Source organism: Callorhinchus milii, unplaced genomic scaffold, assembly GCF_018977255.1.
Source record: "Callorhinchus milii isolate IMCB2004 unplaced genomic scaffold, IMCB_Cmil_1.0 Scaffold28, whole genome shotgun sequence".
Taxonomy (NCBI): domain Eukaryota; kingdom Metazoa; phylum Chordata; class Chondrichthyes; order Chimaeriformes; family Callorhinchidae; genus Callorhinchus; species Callorhinchus milii.
This window is the reverse complement of record NW_024704769.1, coordinates 4,385,453-4,406,311: the sequence shown is the minus strand read 5'-3', so window position 1 is coordinate 4,406,311 and position 20,859 is coordinate 4,385,453. Positions and strand designations below refer to the sequence as shown.

The window sequence follows — 20,859 nt, the reverse complement described above, 5'->3', positions numbered from 1 at the left end:
CCGGTGTCCTGGCCCCCAGATTAAATCACTCGCTCGCTTCACGGCTGTTTGTAGGGACGTCGCTGGGAGCAAACCGGCTGCCGGGTTTGCCCACAAAACACATTTTTTGAGACGTGGCGACTTGGTAAGGCGCTGGATCAAATGCAAGGAATATTATACCGTATATTGCTGTCTTGTAGTGGGAAGTTTATGAAGGGATTTTGCCAAATGCATGTGGAGAAAACACAAATAATAATAATAATCCTCTTTATTTCCAGTGTTTTTCCAGTCAGGAACCTCGGTGTCTTGTTCTACCCTCAACTGTCTTTTCTTCCTCACCTCCGTAACATCGCCCGTCTCCGCCACCCCTCAGGCACTGAAACTCTTGTTCACGCCTTCATCACCTCCAGGTTTGACTATGCAAACGCCTGTGTGTCGGCCTTCCCAACCCCTTCCTCCACAACTGCAGATAATCCAGAACTCTGCAGCCCGTGTCCTCTCCTGCGCCAAACTCCGTGACCCCATCTCCCCAACTCTCGCCCGACTCCACTGCCTCCCTATCCTTCAGAGGATCCAGTTCAAAATCCTGGTCCTCATATACAAAGCCCTCCATGGCCTCGTCCCACCCTATCCCTGTGACCTCCTAAACCCCATACCAACCCGCCCGTCCCCTCCGCTCAGCCGGCTCTGGCTGCTCCACATCCCCCAACCCACCTGCCCCACCATTGGCGGGAGAGCCTTCAGCCACTCTGCCCCCAACCGCTGGAATTCCATCGCCCAGTCACTCCGCCTCGCACCCTCCATAGCCTCCTCCAAGTTCCGCCTCAAGACCCTCCTCTTTGACCATGCCACCGGCCCCTCCCCTCCCCCCACCCCCCGACTCCAGTTCGGGTCTGAATTGCTGTCACTGTCCAGCGCTTTGGGACGTCCTCAAATGTAATCTTCTTGTTGTTGTTGTTGTTGTTGTTGTGTTCACTGAGAAGCTGAGGAACGGTCAGGTGGCAGCGCCCTCCAGTGGACACAAGGAGAATAGCCTCCAGGTAAGAAGTACAGAGTTGTGAGAGCAAACGGCTCAGTGTGTGTCAGTGTGTGTGTGTGTGTGTGTGTGTCAGCCCGGCTCAGTGCGTGTCAGCCCGGCTCAGTGCGTGTCAGCCCGGCTCAGTGCGTGTCAGCCCGGCTCAGTGCGTGTCAGCCCGGCTCAGTGCGTGTCAGCCCGGCTCAGTGCGTGTCGGCCCGGCTCAGTGCGTGTCGGCCCGGCTCAGTGCGTGTCAGCCCGGCTCAGTGCGTGTCAGCCCGGCTCAGTGCGTGTCAGCCCGGCTCAGTGCGTGTCAGCCCGGCTCAGGGGGTGTCAGCCCGGCTCAGTGCGTGTCAGCCCGGCTCAGTGCGTGTCAGCCCGGCTCAGTGCGTGTCAGCCCGGCTCAGTGCGTGTCAGCCCGGCTCAGTGTGTGTCATGCTGGGACTTGGAATCACAGTCTAAGCTGACGCTCCAAAGCAGCGCTGGTGGGGTGTTGTATTGTCGGAGACGTGGCCTTCGGATGAGATATTAAACCTCACTCCCTGTCTGTCCCCTGTGCAGGTGGATATCAAAGATCTCCCGCGGTGCTATTGGAAAGGAGAAGGGAGTTTCTCTCTCTCTCTCCCCGGTGTCCTGGCCAACAATCCCCCAGGTAAAATTGGTCACTCAATCCATTTTTATTTTCGTTGGACACTTGATGTGCGCAATTGGCTGCCGCGTTTTGCCCCCAAACAGCTGCGAGGGGGATTGTTGGCTTAGCTGCCTCTGAGAGGGAGGGAGATAGAGAAAAAAAGAGAGAGAAGGGGGGAAGAGAAAGAGAGGTGGGGGAGAGAGAGAGAAGGGATGGATATGGAGGTGAGGGTGAGGAGCTTGAGGTTGATCTGCTCGCTGGGAGACAGTTGGGAGCTGTGTGAGGCAGAGGGACTTGGGGAGAGGGTTGAGGGTGACAGCACAGACTATAAATAATCATTAAGCAATGGAAAGTCTGACTGACAGGTGCAGAAATTGGGCTCCCACTGGCTTGGCTGGTAACGTGTGTCATTTGGTTTGGACACTGACTAAAGGACAGGCAGAGAGACAGGCAGTCTCTCATCAACAACAACAACTTGCATTCACAAAGCACCCCTCACACAGAGCAGTGTCCCCAAGTGCTTAAGCAGTGGCAGAGCACAACACTGAGCCTGTCACATCGGCCGAAAGTCTTTATTCAATTCCCCTTGTCACCAGATACACGCTAATTACATGCTAGACACAGGCCAGCTACACGCAAGATAGAATCTTACAACACACGAAGCCATGAGCACACACTTTGGGCTCAGCTTCGCTCAGAAGCTGTAACATGACCAGAGAGCGAGAAAGAGAAACAGAGCGAGAGAGAGCCAGAGAGAGCCAGAGTGAGAGACGGGTGTTTTAACCACATAAACTGCGGCCTTTCTCCAAACAGAAAGAGACACAGGACGGGGCGAGTGTGTTACAAGCAGCCAATGTCACCAGCAATTACTACTAGAGAGATCTATCAGTGAAATCTCTGTCTGTCTGTCTGTCTGTCTGTCTGTCTCTGAGTGTCTCTCTATCCATCTATCTGAGTGTCTGTGTCTCTCTGTCTCTCTCTCTGTCACAGTGAGAACCGACAACAACAACATTTACGCAATGCCCTTCACGTCAGACGGAGGGGAGGGGAGGGTTGTTAGCTCAGGGTATCAGGGGATATGGGGCAAAGGCAGGTAAATGGTGTTGACGTACAGATCAGCCTTGATCTAATAGAATGGTGGAACAGGTCTGATGGGCTGAATGGCCTCCTCCTGTTTATAGGTTCCTATGACAAGACAGTGAGAGAGGCTGAGTATTAATTGGAGTATTATTTGGTCGTTACGAGCTATATTATATATATATATATTTATATTTTAAGTCCAGCAACTAACTTCCACATGAATGATTTTGTACAACTCGGAGTGTGTGGGTGGCTGTTACACAGACATATGTTCAGCACAGAGGAAGCTGTAGTGATAAGCAGAGAGTGTGACAACAACAACAGCAGCAGCAGCTTGTGTTTATACAGCGTTCACACAGGTCAGGGTCAGAGGGGAGGGGGGAAAGGGAGGGGGAGCGAGGCGGGTGCGGGGGAAAGAGGGGAGGGAGGGGGTAGGTGACCGTAGGCACTGTCGAAGAGGTAGGTCTTAAGGTGAGAGTTGAAAACAACAACAACAACATCACATTTACACAGCGATCGCTTTTCACGTCAGAAAGATGTCCCAAAACACTATCTGTACGGCTAAAGGATGAAAATAACAGTGAAACTCACATCAGTCTTATCTTTATCTTTATATATCATATAAATGCCCAAGTCGCACGTTTACCCGTGAATCACATTTAGTTTCCTATCAAACCCACTTAGATTTATTTGCACGTGTCATAATAATCACCTCCTAACTCCTCATAGCCAACCCACGGCTGCTTGTGGGGGAATCGCTGCTCACAAATTGGCTGCCGCGTTTCGCCCACAAAACACACAGTCACTACTCTTTACAGTATATACCCTGAAGCGCTTTGAGACGTCTCAACGATGTGATGAGGCGCCGGGTCAAATGCGAGTATTATTATTATTATTATTAAATTACGTATTAAATATTCTGGTCCCGACTGATAGGAACTGACGTGAGCTTCACTGGAACAGGAACATTAAAGATGGGGGAGGTGATGAATACAGTGCATGGACTAGGGGCGGGGTGGGGGTCAGGGTGGGGGTGGGGGGGGCTGTCTCCCCCCCCCACCCGCCCCCTCCTCAGGTTTTGATGACGTTGGTGGCGAAGAGGATGATGAGGATGAGGATGACAGACACGATCACCACAATCAGGATAATCATCTTCGTATTTTTCCACCAGTATTTCCTTGCCACCTTCTGTGAGGTGGTTTTGAAGTGTTCTGACTGCAATCGGAGAGAGAGAGAGAGAGAGGTCAGTGTGAGTGGCTTATCGGCCAGTACTCACAGTCACTACCCCAACCAGTGCCATATGGAGGAGGTGAGTAAAACTCAGGTAAAGGGTGAGGCCCCTTTAAGGCAGGTGGTGCCTTTCACGTCAGGAGGACGCCTCAAAGCGCTTCACAGGATTAACTGTAAAGTCTAGTGACTGTGGAACACCGGGAGAAAGAGAGAGAGAAACTCCTCTTTACCCACAGCCCCACGGGAAACCTTTAGCAACCGCCTAAACAGGGCACAGTCGGGGAGCGAGTGAAGTTTAACGTCTCGTCCGAAGGACACCGTCTCTGACAATGTGGCGTAGCCCCCAGCACTGCCCTGGAGCATCAGCTTGGACTGTGATTCAACATCCCCGACGTGGGGCTCGAACCCACAAACTTCTGGCTCCGAGGCGAGAGACAGAGAGAGAAAGAGAGAGAGCGCTACCCACCGAGCCAGGCTGGCACCCCCAGTGAAGATATTACAGAGTGCTCTCTGGGGCTGTGTGTGTATGTGGGTTGGGGGTGTGTGGGTGGGGGTGGGGCGGATCTGAGGCTCACACTGGCTTGAAGATCCTCTGTTTTGTTCATCAAATCGTCCAGCTTCTCCCCGCGAGCCAGGATACGGTCGACATTCTCCGTCATGATGTTCTTCACACCTTCCACATCGCTCTGTAACTTTTGCACTCGGTCCACCTTGGCCTGTTCTGCCTCCTGCCGGGATACAGACGATCATTAATAATAATTAGTAATAATCATATTAATAATCCTCGCATTTGATACAATGCCTTGTCAGGTCCCCGAGACGTCTCAAAGCGCTTCACAGGATACGCTGGGAATCGGCACCGGAGAGAGAGAGCGAGAGAGAAACTCCCTTTACTGACACAGAAGATATGTCGCTATATCAAAGATTGGATGGTGCTTAGTACAAAAACATCTGACACAAGAGGCAGAGTGCCGGGGTGTGTGATGGGGGTTGGATATGTGGGGGTAGAATGTCAGAGCTTTGAGTTGTGTTGAGTTATTGGCAGTGAGGTGAGCATATCTGTCGTCAAACTAGTTTGACAGACTACAGGTGTGTGCGTGTGTGTGTTACGCAGGATGACATCTGAAACCTTCGTTCTGGAGGCGTCACTGAAGTCTCCAATTGCAAAGTCTTTCTCCTTCGCACTTCCGATCCGTCTCCGAGACGTTAAACCTCACTCCCCTGACTGGGCAGCGACAGTGACAGAGATAATGGGACTGGATTTGTTTTGGCAGCCGGGCGTCTGACACACGCGGAAACCCGTCACCATTGCTTAAGAGTCTCCAAACCCGACTGAGAATTCCCCACATCCACCCCCCACACACGGAAACCCAGAGATAGATTGTTGTACTGGAATGCGCTCTCTCTCCCCGCCCCCCACCCCCCACTCTCTCTCTCTCTCTCCCTGGAGGGACGCCCCCTGCTCACCTAATTCCGGAAAGTATTAGGAGTCGGATGGCAAGTGGGTGGGGTGGGGGGGAACCCAGAGTGTGCGTTGGGGTAACTGCTGGAATCTAACCAGCTAAACCCACACACAGCTTGGCCATCGAGAGAGAGAGAGAGCGCTGTCTGGTCAAGCTTTCCCGCTGCTTGTTCGGCTCGGATCAGCTACGGCTCATTCACAGGTTGAGGTCTTTTGCAAAGGATTTAAATGGCAAACGACAGGCAGTCGATGAGATGCAAAACCAAGTGATTGTAACCTGGGCCGAGTCAGCAATCAATACCAGCCCGGCTCAGTCACTCACTCTCTCGCCTCCGAGTCAGGACATCATAATTTCGAGGCCTCTCTTCCCACCCCCCCCAACCCACATACACACGCGTGAGGGAGAGAGAGAGAGCGCTGGGGGGGGAGAGAGAGAGCTGCATTGTTGGAGACTCCGTCCTTCGGAGGAGACGTTAACCCTCACTCACTCCCCATCTGTGTTCCTCTCGGGCGGGTGTTAAAGATCTCCCCCCGCGGGGCTGTCAGGGGGAAAGAGAAGGTAGATTCTCTCTCTCTCTCTCTCCCCCCGGTGTCCTGGCCGACAATCCCAGATTAAATCACTTGCTCATTTGCGGGGACGTCGCTATGAGCCAAATTGACTGCCCGCAAACCTCACAGTCACTACACTTTACAGTGAAATCCTGTGAAGGCTTTGAGACGTCTCCTCCCGATGCGAAAGGCGCTGCACCGAATGCTTGACACATCGAAGCCTGGGAGGGAGGGAGAGTAACAATGGCTTCACTTTGTGGAGAGCAGTAATTAAGTGATGTTGATAATCCTGAGAGTCAGTTACAAACAGCCTTTGTTGCAGTCACTAAACAGCCAGAGGGTTCAGTGTGCAGCAACCGACTGTGGAATGACTTAAGGTTCAGCCCTGCTCTGTCTGTGACTGTGTGTGAGGTAGTCTGTGTGTGGGTGTGTGATAGTGTGTGTGTGTGAGAGTCAGTGTGGGTGTGTGTGTGAGAGTCTGTGTGAAGCCAGTTGCACGCAGCAGTGTCCCATATGAACGGTCGTGACCAAATTATTATTTTTTACATTCTTTTTTTAAGGGTTTATTACCCCAGGAAACGTGATCAACTTAACAACCGGGTTCCTACTGATTGCTGGTAAACAGAGGCAGGTACGTGTGTGTGTGTGGAGTAAGGAAACTTGCCTAAGGTTTCGCCCTGATCTGACCTGCCTGGGAATCGAACCCGGGTCCTTTGGCATGCGAGGCGAGAGCTCTAACCACTGAGCTACAGGACTGCACAGAACACACCCACACAGACTATAAATTGCTCCTAGATATACTGATGAACTTCTGAAGCGATTGACAAGGTATTTCACAATACTGACTCAGTGCCTCATCACGTCATCGAGGCGTCTCAAAGTGCTTTGTGGGATTTCACTGCAAAGTGTAGTGACTGTGTGATTGTTTTCACCCATCTTGCCCCCTCCTCCCACTCGAGCTAGGGTTCCCGGTCAGTCGGGTCAGTCGGTCAGCAATGACAAGGGTTTTGAGACATCCCTGTGACGTGATGTGAAAACCGCTGTGTAAATTGTTGTTCTCAAAAGTCACCTGAAAATTGTTTGTGAGCCGGAAATGCCAGAGATTACTGAGTGACTGAAATAAGTGCGTGTCAGAGAGAGAGAGAGAGAGAGATTGATGGCGGGTGTGGGTCAAGGAGTTGCCCGCATCGCGACTGATTTCCGCACCAATAACTCACTGGTAACTAACAAACTAACACTTCACTGACTGACTTTCACACTCACATTAACACAGACTTTACTGTACAGGAAACGAGCGCAGATACGTCGCTGAGTGCAAACCGCTCGCCGAAAAAACACACAGTCACTCCACTTTACTGTCGAACGCCCGACTCAGTCACTTGCTCTCTATCCTCCGAGGTTGTGGGTTCAAGCCCCCCCCCCCCCATCTCGCAATGTTGGGGACCCTGAGCTCACTGAGGCTCTGGCTGCTGTTTTGGGGAGGACGTCGCTGGGCGCAAATTGGCCGCTCATTTTGCCCACAAAACCCACACTTTACAGTGAATCCTGTGAAGCGCTTTGACACGTCCTCTAATACGAGCACCGCATTTCACTATCTGAGCCCCGGGGGGACCGGGAAATGGGGACAAACGGTTTTAGCAATAAATATTAGCAACTTCCTCCTGATAAACAACAGGAAGTTGGTCTTCATTGAGTGTTGGAAAAAGGCTGAATGTCTAATTACCAGCGAGGGAGCGGACTGAGATACTGAGAGAGGTACCAGGCTCTGGGCAGAGAGGCTCATACAGGGAATAGAGAGAGAGAAGGGGAGAGAATGGGGGAGAGAGAGAGACGGGGGTGGGGGGTGCGGGGAGAGAGAAAGAGAGAGACGGGGTGGTGGGGAGAGAGGGGAGACAGAAAGATAAAGGAAGACAAAGAGAGAAAGAAAAACGAGAGAGAGAGAGAAAGGAAGAGCGGGCGAGAGAGAGAGAGTGAGAGAAAGCAAGAAAGACAGAGAGAGAGAGAGAGAGAGAAAGAAAGTTTGTGAGTGAGTGAGCGAGTGAAGTTGAAGGCCTGTGTCTCTGCCCCCAGCGAGCGAGGGAGTGAGGGTCTGAGCGGCTACAGTGCAGACGGTAGAGTCAGGGTTGACTTACTCCTGTGCCCGTGGCTGCCATCAATCTCGGTGTTGATGCTCAGTTTGTCTCGAGGTCCCAATGATCAGCCTCCGCTCCGCTCCGCTCTGCCTTCTCCTCTCGTCTCGTCTCTCAGTCACTCGCACACAAACTTCCTGCTAAAACTTTGCTATCCTCACTCTTTTCACGGCACTTCCTGGTTTTGTCCAGAGCTGAAGGTTATCACAGTCCTGTAACTGCTGTTAACCCTCTCTCTGCCCCGCTCTCTCTCTCTCTCTCCCTCCCTCTCTCTCACTCACTCACTCATTCCGTCACTCACTGACTCACTCACCCGCACACTCGTCCAGAAGTCCACGCTCTCAACGATAATAATAACAACAACAATCTGACCCGGCGCATTATCACGTTGTTGAGACGTCTCAAAGCGCTTCACAGGGTATGTTGCAAAGTGTAGTGACTGTAGTGACCAATGGCACGCACAGCGACGTCCCCACAAAGTCGTGGATTGACGACCGAGTTGTTTTTTTTTACTATTTCAAGGGCTTATTTTGCATAGAAAGCGATCGGCCAATCGACTTAACAACCGAGCTCCCACTTGCTGCCGGTAAACAAGAGCCGTGCCTGGGTGCGAGGAGTAAGGAGACTGGCCCGAGGTTTGGCCCCGAGCCACCCGGGGAATCGAACCCGGGTCCTCTCGCCGTGTAGGGTGTAGTGACTGTGTGTTTTCGCAGGCGACGTCCCGGCGGACGACGCCGTGGAGCGAGCGAGCGATTTTATTTGGGGGGGGCCATTGTCGGACAGGACACCGGGGGAGAGAGAGAGAAAGAGAGCGAGAGAGAGAGAGGGAGAAACTCCCTTCTCTTTTCCCGGGAGGGGGAAGGGGTGGGGGGGTATATCTGGGACGTCGCTGGTGTAAACCGGCCGCCCGGGTGGGGAGGGTGGGGGGGCGGGGTTCGCCCGCAAACACACAGTCACTACGCTTGACGGCGAAATCCCGCGTCGCGACGCCGCGGAAAGTGCAGTGACTGTGCGTTCTGCGGGCGAAGACGGTTTGGGGCACGAAAAGTGCGAAAAGTCGGGGGATTTGAAGAGGTTTTTCTGTTTTCAGGGGTTTCCCTCCGTAATCCCTCCAAACCCCAAAACAATAATAAATTGGTCATTTTCAACCCACGACTGTCTGTGGGACATCGCTGTGCGCCATCGGCCGCCGCGTTCGCCCACAAATATACAGTCACTTCACTTCACAGTGTGTTCTGTGAAGCGCTTTGGGACGTTGAGAAGACGTGAATAGCGCTCTATCAAATACGAGGATTGTTATTATATTATTATTTTTTGAGTGTTTTTGAACCCATGTGAAGCAGCAGCTGGTGGGGGGGGGGGGGTGTGGGGGGGGGAGAGGGGGAGGTGTTTACGACAGGCGGACCTGGTTTGCGGCAGTGAGGCAGTGGCCAGAGATCCCGAGTCACAGTTTGCGGCAGTGAGTGAGTGAGTGAGAGAGAGAGAGAGAGAGGCGCTGAGGACGTGGGAGACAGAGCCCGAAACTGACTGGAAGCCGAGGACATGCCGAGGGCGGGTTAGTGCCGACCCCCACCCCCACACCCTCACCCCCACACCCCCCTCACCCCCACCCTCACCCCCTCACCCCCACCCTCACCCCCTCACCCCCACCCCCACCCTCACCCCCACCCCTCCCCTCACCCCCCCACCCCCACACCCTCACCCCTCACCCCCTCACCCTCACCCTCACCCCCCACCCTCACCCCCTCACCCTCACCCCCCCCTCCACCCCCACCCCCCACCCCTCACCTCCACCCTCACCCCCTCACCCTCACCCTCACCCCCTCACCCCCACCCTCACCCCTCACCCCCCACCCCCTCACCCCACCCCCTCACCCCCTCACCCTCACCCTCACCCTCACACCCTCACACCTCACCCCCACCCTCACACCTCACCCCCACACCCCACCCCTCACCTCACCCTCACCCCCACCCTCACCCCACCCTCACACCCCACCCCCCTCACCCTCACCCCCACCCCACCCCTCACCCCACCTCCACCCCTCACCCACCTCACCCTCACCCCCCCATCTCTCCTCTGACCCTCTCCCTCTCCCCCCCAGAGCACAGCTGTGTGAGGGGGTGAGGGAGCAGTGGCTGTTTGTGTAAGACCCACTCACTGTGTACTTTGTTGCCTCACTTCTGTACCAGGAATTGTTTGTCGACAGTTCAAAGTGAGCAGCGGGAGGATATCGGGGCCATTTTACAATGATAATAACTCCGGGGTTTGACCCGGCGCCTCATCCCGTCGTCGAGACGTCTCAAAGCGCTTCACAGGACACACCGTAACGTGTAGCGACTGTGTGTTTTGTGGGTGAAACGCGGCAGCCGATTGCGCACATCGTCGTCCCCACAAACTGGCGGAATTGAGTGACCGTATTATTATTATTATTATTATCATTATTCCTCTCAGGGGGTGAGAGGCGCAGTGCGGGCAAGGAGGCGAAGAAGGCGAGGAGCGAGACGGGGGAGGAAGAGAAAAGTAAAATGAAGAGGATTTTCGGGTTCGAGTTGTCTGACCTGCAGAGCTGGCAGCGGTGTGTGTGTTTGCTGAACCGCCCAACAGACCCCGCCTCGCTGGGCATCTTCAGAACGTTGTTTGGTGAGTGTTGGTCTCTGTCCCGTACAACAACAACAACAACAGCAATAACAACAACAACAGCAATAACAACAGAGGCAACAACAATATCAGCTTACATGTATATAGACGGGATAAGGTGCGATATCAAATGCCCGGATTATTATTATTATTGGGAGTCGCTGTGACTGTACGTGGGAACCACACATGTGCTGCTCTCTTGTGTGTTCGGCAGGTGTTGGGATTAACATGGACACACCTGCTCAGATCAGTGCCTTTCCCAGTCTGTGGCCTCCAGCGGGAGAAAGACTGAGCTGGAGGGAGAGGGAGGGAGAGCGGGAGAGAGGGTGGGGGGCTTGAGACACCAGCCCTATGTGTATGTGTGTCAGCCAGGCTCAGTCGTACCGTACTCTCGCCTCGAGTGAGTCAGAAGGTGTGTGGGTTCGATCCCCCACGTCGCGGGGAGAGAGAGAGAGAGAGAGAGCGTCCTTCGTGTGAGACATTAAACTCTCACTCTCCATCTGTGCCCTGTCTAGATGAACGTTAGATGAAAGGTTGAGAGGAAAGGACAGAGACTCTGGGCAGGGAAGTGGGTAGAGGCGAGGCTCCAGATGTGGGTTTTGGGGTTTTTCAGTAGATCCTCAATGTAAAAATAGCACAGTCCAGAACATGGCTGCCTTTTGTTTATTGTGCTGTGGATATTGGTGAGAGGCCAGGAATTCTGGTCAGGACCACAGGCTGGGGGGTTGGGGGTGGCGGCGTCAGAGCCGCCCAAATTCCCCCGAATTCTGTCTGCCCTTAGCCTCGAGAACCTCTTTTTTTCTTATAAATGCAACGTTGGTGCAGAATTTCTCAATTGGTAGTAATAACGCTTGGATTCCATGTCGTGCCGAACACATCACGAGGATGTCCCAAAGCGCTTTGCAGGACCTTAATCGAGCGTCAAGTGTAGTGACTGACTGTGCATTTTGTGAACAATGCGGTGCTTTCTCTCTCGCTCTCCCCAGCACTGCGCTATAGCGTCAGCCTGTACTGTGAGCTCAGAACCCACAATTTCCTGACTTGGAGGCGAGAGAGAGAGAAAGAGAAAGAGAGAAAGAGAAAGAGAGAGACTGAGCCAGGAAAATCACAGTATGTAGGAGACTCTCTCTAGAATAAAAGACAGAATTTCCGAGGGGGTAAATCTGTCCGACTGGGATGAAAGCTCCACAGGGAACGTTGTGTAAATTGGAATCAGGTCGACATCAAAGCTGTGTCGAGGTTTCAGCCACGTGTCGGTCTGTGTGAAGGTGGCAAATGTGGCTTTCATTACTTTTCCCATGAGGTGTGAGCTGTGTGGTTCGACTCCAACAGTTAACACCCCCAACTCAACGCACACACTGGCCTCCCCCCCCCCCCCCCCCCAAGGCTGGCGGGTCTGCTATTCTCCAGGGCACTGCTGATGGCCCGACTGACCGGCAGGACAGTCGTGGATTGAGTGACCAAATTATTTTTTTTAATCGTATATAGAAAATATAATCCGCGAGTGTGTGATCCCTCGAGTCTCCACAACCCTCACCCAGTGAGTAGCTTTGAAGCTTGGGCCACTGATGTTTTACAGGCAAACATGAAGCAGCTGATCCTGGCCAACAAATACCTGGGACGAAGAACAGCTAATTCATTCTTTTATATGTTTATGTATAGTTGGGAATTCAGATGGTGGGGGGAGGATTACCCTGGCACCGGGAGGAATTTCCGGCTTCGCTCTCTTCCAAACAGAACTGCACGGAAACCTTTAAACTGTTTGATCCGGGAGAGAGGTTAGAAACAGAGGAGAGTGGGGGGGGGTCGGCTTTACTGTTAACTCCCCCCCACCCACCACCACCACATCAATTCTTAAACCCCTCCTGATCCCTACACCCGACTCGGATCCCAAACCCAACTGTCCAGCACCTTGGGACGTCCTCCCGACGTGAGAGGCGCCATGAGAATGTCATTTGTTGTTGTTGTTGAGGGGCGGGGCTGGGGGTGAAGGCGGGGCTGGGGGAGGGGTTGGAGGCTGGGGTGGAATTAGGGCGGGGGGGGGGGCAGTGTTGTGGGCGGGGCTAACGCGGTGCGGGGGCGGGGCTAGTGTTGTGGGCGTGGCTAGCGCTGTGGGGGCAGGGCTAGTGTTGTGGGCGTGGCTAACGCTGTGTGGGGGCGTGGCTAACGCTGTGTGGGGGCGGAACTAGTGTTGTGGGCGTGGCTAACGCTGTGTGGGGGCGGGACTCGTGTTGTGGGCGTGGCTAACGCTGTGTGGGGGCGGGGCTAACGCTGTGTGGGGGCGGGACTAGTGTTGTGGGCGTGGCTAACGCTGTGTGTGGGCGTGGCTAGCGCTGTGTGAGGGCGGGACTCGTGTTGTGGGCGTGGCTAACGCTGTGTGGGGGCGTGGCTAACGCTGTGTGGGGGCGTGGCTAACGCTGTGTGGGGGCAGGGCTGCTGATGGTGATTGACATCCCTCAGGAGCGCGGCCTCAGTTTTCTCGATCACAGATATTACGATCAATTGATCATTTGCCGTTTCCCGCTCTTCAACTTCCTGAGGCCTCTCCCCCTCGACTGGATGTACGTCGTCTTCGTGGTCATGTGGCTCGGTAAGACCCTCCCCCGCCCCCACAGCCCCGCCCCGACAGCCCCGCCCCGACAGCCCCGCCCCTGCCCTGCACCCACAGCCCCACAGCCCCTGCACCCACAGCTCCGCCCCACAGCCCCGCCCTGTAATACCTCCCCCCCCCCCCCCCGGCGTGTCCAGTGTGCGATAGTTGCGTGTGTATGTACTGACAGGAGCGCTGGGGGTGATGCTGGGCTGGCGTGTGGCTAGCGTGTGCCAGGCGTGTGACGTGTGTATGTACTGACGAGCGCTGGGGGTGATGCTGGGCTGGAGTGTGGCTCGCGTGTGCCAGGCGTGTGACGTGTGTATGTACTGACAGGAGCGCTGGGGGTGATGCTGGGCCTGTGCTACAGGCTCAGTTGCCTGATGTTCATGACCACTTACTGGTACGTGTTGCTGCTGGACAAGACGTCCTGGAACAACCACTCCTACCTTTACGGCCTGATAGCCTTCCAGCTCTGCTTCATGGACGCCAATCGCTACTGGTGAGGGGGGCAGGGGGCGTCGCGATGTGGGGGGGTTACGGGGGGCAGGTTACAGGGGGAGAGGGCTGGGCCGGACGCTGCTGGTGAGGCGGGGGGAGGAGCAGTAGGGGTTGGGCAAGGGGTGGCGAGGGGGTGTGGTAGAGCCTGGGACGGGGTAGTCTAGTGATGGGCGCTGCAACATCTGTCTCTAACCCTCTCTCTCTCTCGCTCCCTCTCTCGCTCCAACTCTAACCCCCTCTCCCGTTCTCTCTCTCTCTATCCCCCCCCCCCCTCCCCCCCCCTCTCTCTCTCTCTCTCTCTCTCTCACCAGGTCTCTGGACGGACTCAGAAACCCGAAGAAGCGGAATGTGGAGGTACCTCTGTGGAACTACACGGTCTTGAGAACTCAGGTCAGTCCACAGCCCCTCCCCCAACCCACAGCCCCTCCCCCAACCCACAGCCCCTCCCCCAACCCACAGCCCCCCCCCAACCCACAGCCCCCCCACAGCCCCCCCCCAACCCACAGCCCCTCCCCAACCCACAGCCCCTCCCCCAACCCACAGCCCCTCCCCCAACCCACAGCCCCTCCTCCAACCCACAGCCCCTCCCTCAGCCCTGCCCCCACAATCCCCAGCCCCTCCCCTAATCCCAGCCCTGTCTCTCTTGGTATTATTTAATTATTAGCCTTATCAACAGTAATTATTATTATTTTATTTATTATTAATAACTATTGTTAGTATTGATTACTGTTACTGCTTTTTAATCATTTATTTATTGTTATTAATTAATTATTATTATTAATTGTTACAGATATTTATTGTGTATTTTCTGGCCGGTGTGAAGAAGTTGGATGCCGATTGGGTGGAAGGATATTCTATGAACCACCTGGCTTCCCATTGGCTGTTTGATCCCTTCAAGTCAGTCCTGGGGGAGGGGGTGGGGGGTCCTGTCTGTGTGTGTGTCTGTGTGTGTGTCTGTGTGTGTGTGTGTCTGTGTGTGTGTGTGTGTCTGTGTGTGTCTGTGTGTGTGTGTGTGTCTGTGTGTGTGTCTGTGTCTGTGTGTGTCTGTGTGTGTGTGTGTGTGTGTGTGTGTGTCTGTGTGTGTGTGTGTGTGTGTGTCTGTCTGTGTCTGTGTGTGTGTGTGTGTCTGTGTGTGTGTGTGTGTATAATTTGATATCACATCATCGCGACATCTCAAAGTGTTTCATAGAATATTGTAAAGGGGATTGACTGTGTGTTTTGTGGGCAAAATCTCTCCCTCTCTCTCTCACACACTCTCTCCCCCCCCCCCCCACTCCTCCAGGCATGTGCTGACGGAGGAGAAGGTCAGTTTGCTGGTGGTCCACGGTGGGGGTTTGATGCTCGACCTCTCGGCTGGTTTCCTGCTTTTCTTCGATGTGACTCGTCCCTACGCCATTGTCTTTGTCACCTATTTCCACAGTATGAACTCGCAACTCTTCAGTATAGGTGGGTCATAGTTTCTCACTCCCCCCTCGATCCCCCCTTCATCTCCCCTTCATCCCCTTGCTCCTCACGAGAGAGAGAGAAAGAGTGCACATCAATCACAACAAATTACTGAGGTTCCTTATCAGGTTGTTTTTGCCCAGTCCGAGCGTCTGACACACGGAAACCCATCACCATGTCTCCAAACCAAGCTGAGAATTCCCCACATCCCACCTACACATGGAATTCCCAGAGATAGATTGTTAGAATGGGATGCGCTCTCTCTCTCTCTCTCTCTCTCTGTCCCCCTGGAGGGATGCATCTTGCTTACCTAATTCCGGAGAGTATTAGGCACAGGTTGGCAAGAGCCAAGGCTTGGGAGGGAAGCCCAGAGTGTGTATTGGGGTAATTGCTGGAGTTTAACTGATCAGTTGACCAGCTCCAGTTTGCTTTACCCGATGTCTCCGTGTTTTGTGGTTTTGCAGGAATGTTCGCTTACACCATGTTGGCCACCTCCCCGCTGTTCTGCTATCCCGACTGGCCCCGAGCCATAATCCGGAGATTCCCAGGGTTCCTGAGGGCTGTGGCCCCCCTGACGGAGCTCCCCCAGCGGAGCCCGAGCTGTGTTTACCCCCAACAGGACCCCCAGGCCAGGGACAAACGGAAAAGCCGGAGAGAGAATCCACTCAGCCTCCGGCACAAGATGGGAGCCATCTTCACCATCGTTTACCTGTTGGAACAATTCTTCCTCCCGTACTCGCACTTCATCACTCAGGTAAACAACAAGAAGATAAACAACATAAACATAAACAATGGCGACAACTGGTTAGACCACTCGCCTCGCAACGAGAGGACCTGGGTTCGACTTGTGGTCAGGTTTCCTTACTCAAATGCAGGCGGACGTGGAGAGAGTGACTGGGATTTATTTGTTTTCAGGGTTACAATAACTGGACCAATGGGCTCTATGGCTACTCGTGGGACATGATGGTCCATTCCCGGTCCCACCAACACGTCAAAATCACCTACAGGGACGGGGTGACCGGGGAGGTGGGCTACCTCAACCCGGGGGTCAGTATATTTACCCTTAAAATCAGCCTCCACTTTCAGCACTGTAACATCAGTCAGTCAGCCCGGCTCAGTGTGTGTCAGCCCGGCTCAGTGTGTGTCAGTCTGGCTCAGTGTGTGCATTTACACAGCGCCCCTTATGCAATTCACGCTTATAAATCACTGGACGTCCTCCCGCCGTGAAAGGCGCTAAATACCAATGTAATTTTGTTGTAGCGTCTCAGGGCGCTTGACAGTGGTGGAGCAGAGAAAGGTCTTCAGGCGCGACCTGAAGATGGGGAGGGAGGGGGATAGATGGAGAGTGTTCCAGAGTTTCGGGGCGCAGAGGCTGAAAGCGCGGCCACCGATGGTGGAGCGGAGAGGACGAGGGACAAGGAGGCTGGAGCCAGTTGAGGTCACCTATGAACCTTGTGGCCTGGGTGACAGTTGTGGGCACAGAGATTGAGAGACACAGAGAGAGTGAGAGAGACACACAGTGTATCCCGTTGACAGGTGTGGACACTGAGCCGCCGCTGGAAGGACCATGCGGACATGTTGAAGCAGTACTCTGCCTGTCTGGCCTCCCAGCTCCAGCATTACAACATCTCTCAGCCACACATCTACTTCGATATCTGGGTCTCCATCAACGAGAGGTTCCAACAGAGGTGAGGGTCGGTGTGTGTGTCACTGTGTGTCACTGTGTGTGTGGTGTCACTGAATAAACGCTCTGAGACACTACCCCACGTGAAGGGCGCTGTATAAATGCAAGTTGTTGTTGAATGGTGAGTGAGCTGTGAGTACTGAGTTGTCATTTGCGAGAGTGAATTCTGTGAGTCTTTTTAAGTCTGAAAGTGAGTGTGTGCGCTGTGTGAGTGTGCAGTGCTGATCCAGTGTGTTCCTTCCCTCCCTCTCCCACACCCCCCCACCCCAGGCTGTTTGACCCGCGGGTGGATGTGGTCGCGGCTGCCTGGTCACCATTCAGGAGGACGGACTGGCTGATGCCGCTGCTCGTGGACCTGTCGCCGTGGAGACACAAGTTTGATGAGATCGAGAAATCACTGGACAACAGCACTGATGTGGTCTTCATCGCAGACTTCCCAGGTACCTCACACGGGGGCTGCGTGTGTGTGTCTGTGTGTGTGTGTCTGTCTCAGCGTGTGTCTGTCTGTCTTAGCGTGTGTCTGTGTATGTCTGTCTTGTGTATGTGTCCGTGTCTTTATGTGTATGTCTGTGTATGTATGTGTGTGTATCTGTCTGTGTGTGAATGTATGTCTGTGTATATCTGTGTGTATGTGAATGTGTGTCTGTTTATATGTGTCTATATGTGTGTATCTGTGTGTCCTGTGTATATGTGTCTGTGTGGTGTGTGTGTCTGTGTGTGTGAGCCCAGTCAATACCCCCAGTGCAGCCCGCAGTTGTCTCTGAGCCCACAGTCTGAGCTGACACTACGACGACGACTTGTGTTTTCACTGCCCGGTGTTGCTGTGCTGCAGGTTTGCACCTGGAGAACTTTGTGAGCGAGGATCTGGGCAACACGAGTATCCAGGTGCTGCAGGGGGAGGTGGCCGTGGAGATCGTGGCCGAAAACAGAAACTACAGCCTGAGAGAAGGCGACAAAATGCAGGTCAGACATTCCCGGTCTCTCCTGTTAATGTTACGTCGGGAGTCCCTGTATTGTAAGTGGTATCGCATCGCTCATGCTCTAACCACTACACTACAGGGCGAGACCCTAGGCAAGTTTCTCTACATAACATAACATGTAGGAGCAGGAGGAGGCCATTCAGCCCTTCGAGCCTCTGCCCCGCCATTCAATCATGGCTGATCTTCTAATCTAACTCCAGCTAATAACCTGACGCTGCCTTATCCCCATATCCCTTAATCCCTTTTGCAATAAGAAATCTATCTCAGTCTTGAATATGTTCAAGGACTGAGCGTCAACAGCCCTTTGGGGTAGTAAGTTCCATACATTCACTGCCCTTTGAGTGAAGAAGTTCTTCCTCAACTCAGTGCGAAAGGGTTGGCCTCTGATTTTAAGGTTGTGACCCCTGGTTTTAGTTTCTCCAACCGGGGGACACAATCTCCCACTATCCACTCTATCATGGCCTTTGATGATGATCATGTCCTTTTACTTCACACACACACACACACGTTTGGTTGAAGAGGAAGGTCTTGAGACGGGCCTGGAAGGAAGGGAGGGAGACAAGGGACTGGGATGCAGTTCCAGAGGGTGGGGGCAGAGAGACTGAAGGCCCGACCGCCGATGGTGGGGGGGATGCGGAGCAGGTCAGATAAACTCTCTCCTCTGGGGGATGGTGAGCCAGGTAAGGATGGGGGAGTGGGTGGTGGCGGGGGGGGTCATAGGGACACAGAGCCTGGGGGAGGGGGGTGTGAAGGGTCATGGAGTTTGTGGGGGCTGTAACCTGGCCTGTTGTGTTCTAGCTGCCCGCAGGAGACTATCACTATGTGTACACGGTGTCGGAGGAGCCCTCCTGTTACATGTATTTGTACGTGAACACCACAATGATTCAGTTTGAGCAGAATTATACACGTCTGGCGGAGCTACAGGAGAGGCTGAGGAACGGGACAGGTGAGAACACTAGTGGTGGGAGGGGTATGTATACGTGCGTGTGTACGTGTGCATGTGTATGTGTATACACACGATCTGGTCTCTGCATTTTCCTCCCCTGATAAAGGGATTGGACAGAGCAACTGCAGAGGAACGATTTCCTATTTTGTGGAATCCAGAACAAGGGACTTCGCCTTAAAATTAATAAGAATAATCTTGGCATTTGACCCGGCGCCTCATCACGTCTTCGAGACATCTCAAAGCGCTTCACAGGATACACTGTAAAGTGTAGTGACTGTGTACTTTGTGGGCGAAAAGTGGCAGCCAATTGTGCCCAGCGACGTCTTCCCACATCTGTATTAAGTGAAACGCTTTGAGACGTCTCAACAACATGACAAGGCGCTGTCTCAGACATAAGGATTATTATTTTTATTAAGTCAAGGGATTATGGGGCAAATGCAGGTAACTGGAGTTGAGGTGCAGATCAGCCATGATCCGAAGGGGGGGGGAGATGGGGGCTAACCTTCGGGCTGCTGAGGGTCGATTTGAGAAATGTCTGTGGGCAGTGACTGGTTGGGCTGCTGTAAGGATTATTATTGTTGTTGTTGCTGAGGGCTGAGCTCTGGGCAGTGCCTGAGCTGGGCTCGGTGCTGACGCTGGTGACTGTGCTGGTTACAGAGCCGGAGGAGATGGACGCTGAGCTGCGGCAGGTGCTGAACGGCAATGCCGAGGGCCTGAACATCACTGACCCGGTGCTGGCCGCCTTCGCCCAGCGGCAGAGGAGACTGGAGGAGCACGAGAAGAGGAGGAACAGCACAGTTCTGGAGCGGTTCCGGCGATTCACGCTCAGAAAGTACATGATCTTCCGCAGGAGGTGAGGACATAGTGGAGTCCGCAGCTCAGAGGTTACAGCCCTCGCCTCGCAAGCGAGAGACCGGGGTTTGATTCCTGGGCAAAGCAAAATCTTAGCGGTCAGTAGGAACCTGTTTGTTAAGTCGATTGTCGGATCGCTTTTCCGGGGGTAACAATCCCACCAAAAAATATATAATAGTAATTTGGTCACTCCATCCCCGACTGCTTGTGGGACACTGCTGTGCACAATTGGCTATCGTGTTTCACCCACAAAACACAGTCACTATACTACTGCTTTGAGACGTCTCGAAGACGTGATAATATATTATAGGGATTATAATAATTATTAGGTTCTTGGGCTGGTGTGAGATTTAGATGATGAGATGATTTATACAGATCAGACGTGTGTGTGTGTGTTTTACTGTGTTACTAACAGCTCCATTATCTCCCCCCACCCCCAGTATCCTCATGACCAGCTATGCCATCAGGAACCTGGTGTTGGGCCAACCCTCGCTGGAGCAGTTGTCCCTGGAATATGATTACGCCAATATGAAGTTTCATGAAGATACCGAAACCCCCTCCTCATCACAGGGGGCAGAGCAACTAGTCCCAGAGGGGAGGGTCGAGCTGTGACCACCCCCCCCCCACCCACCACCCCGAGCCGGGCCTCAGCAACCGATGGTAACACACTTAAGACCTCAGACTCTTTCCAAGTCAATTACATTCCAGTCTGTGCTGTGTCTATTCCAGCACCAACACACACTACATTCTCTCTTTTTCTCTTCCCGCCCCACCCCCCCACCTCGCTTCCCTTCTCCCCTCCCAACACTGTGCTCACAACCCACCACCAGCAACATACTCTCCCCCCACCCCTCCTCACCTCCTCTCTCCCCCTCCCCACGCTTTTATTTGGCTGTTCTCAACAGGCTGGAATCTCAGCTTTGCAGGACATATTGGAGAGAAAGGTGTGTCAGCCCCCTCCCCCCCATACGATGATCAGTGTTAAAAGCAGCAGCTGACGTGCAAAAGTATTTTCGTATCAGCCAATTTTGTTTGACCAAATGAAGCTTTATATAAAACAAAACCATTTAATGGATTCCCAGAGTTGGTTTCGATTTGCCGCGCACCTCGTTCTCTCAGATTTTCTAACTCTTTCTAACAATGATTTAAT

General features: G+C 53.5%; 2 protein-coding genes and 1 long non-coding RNA gene across 4 annotated transcripts; 2 read left to right on the top strand and 1 right to left on the bottom strand.

Moving 5' to 3' along the window:
* Positions 1 to 960: 960 nt before the first annotated feature.
* LOC103187807 lies at positions 961 to 6,536 on the top strand. The gene is made up of 4 exons (XR_488926.1): positions 961 to 1,019; positions 1,556 to 1,646; positions 3,877 to 4,014; positions 6,507 to 6,536. It is a non-coding gene; the product is annotated as an uncharacterized LOC103187807 (long non-coding RNA).
* Positions 3,764 to 8,352, bottom strand: vamp8 (vesicle-associated membrane protein 8 (endobrevin)). Its single transcript, XM_007907468.2, has 3 exons — positions 8,079 to 8,352; positions 4,511 to 4,663; positions 3,764 to 3,920 (listed from the first exon to the last, which is right to left on the bottom strand). Exons 1-3 carry the CDS (start codon positions 8,097 to 8,099, stop codon positions 3,777 to 3,779), a joined length of 318 nt encoding a protein of 105 aa, XP_007905659.1. The 5' UTR covers positions 8,100 to 8,352; the 3' UTR covers positions 3,764 to 3,776.
* On the top strand, positions 6,547 to 20,784 carry ggcx (gamma-glutamyl carboxylase). 2 transcript variants are annotated; one of them, XM_042344440.1, is made up of 15 exons: positions 6,547 to 6,577; positions 10,528 to 10,716; positions 13,145 to 13,303; positions 13,640 to 13,805; positions 14,116 to 14,194; positions 14,595 to 14,701; positions 15,087 to 15,250; positions 15,712 to 16,001; positions 16,163 to 16,294; positions 16,784 to 16,935; positions 17,202 to 17,371; positions 17,764 to 17,894; positions 18,710 to 18,857; positions 19,515 to 19,710; positions 20,150 to 20,784. In XM_042344440.1, the coding sequence occupies exons 2-15, from the start codon at positions 10,602 to 10,604 to the stop codon at positions 20,319 to 20,321; spliced, it is 2,181 nt and encodes a 726-aa protein (XP_042200374.1). In that variant the 5' UTR covers positions 6,547 to 6,577; positions 10,528 to 10,601; the 3' UTR covers positions 20,322 to 20,784. The 2 variants fall into 2 exon arrangements, with proteins under 2 accessions (XP_042200374.1, XP_042200373.1); XM_042344439.1 differs by lacking the exon at positions 6,547 to 6,577 and adding an exon at positions 9,445 to 9,630.
* Positions 20,785 to 20,859: the final 75 nt, after the last annotated feature.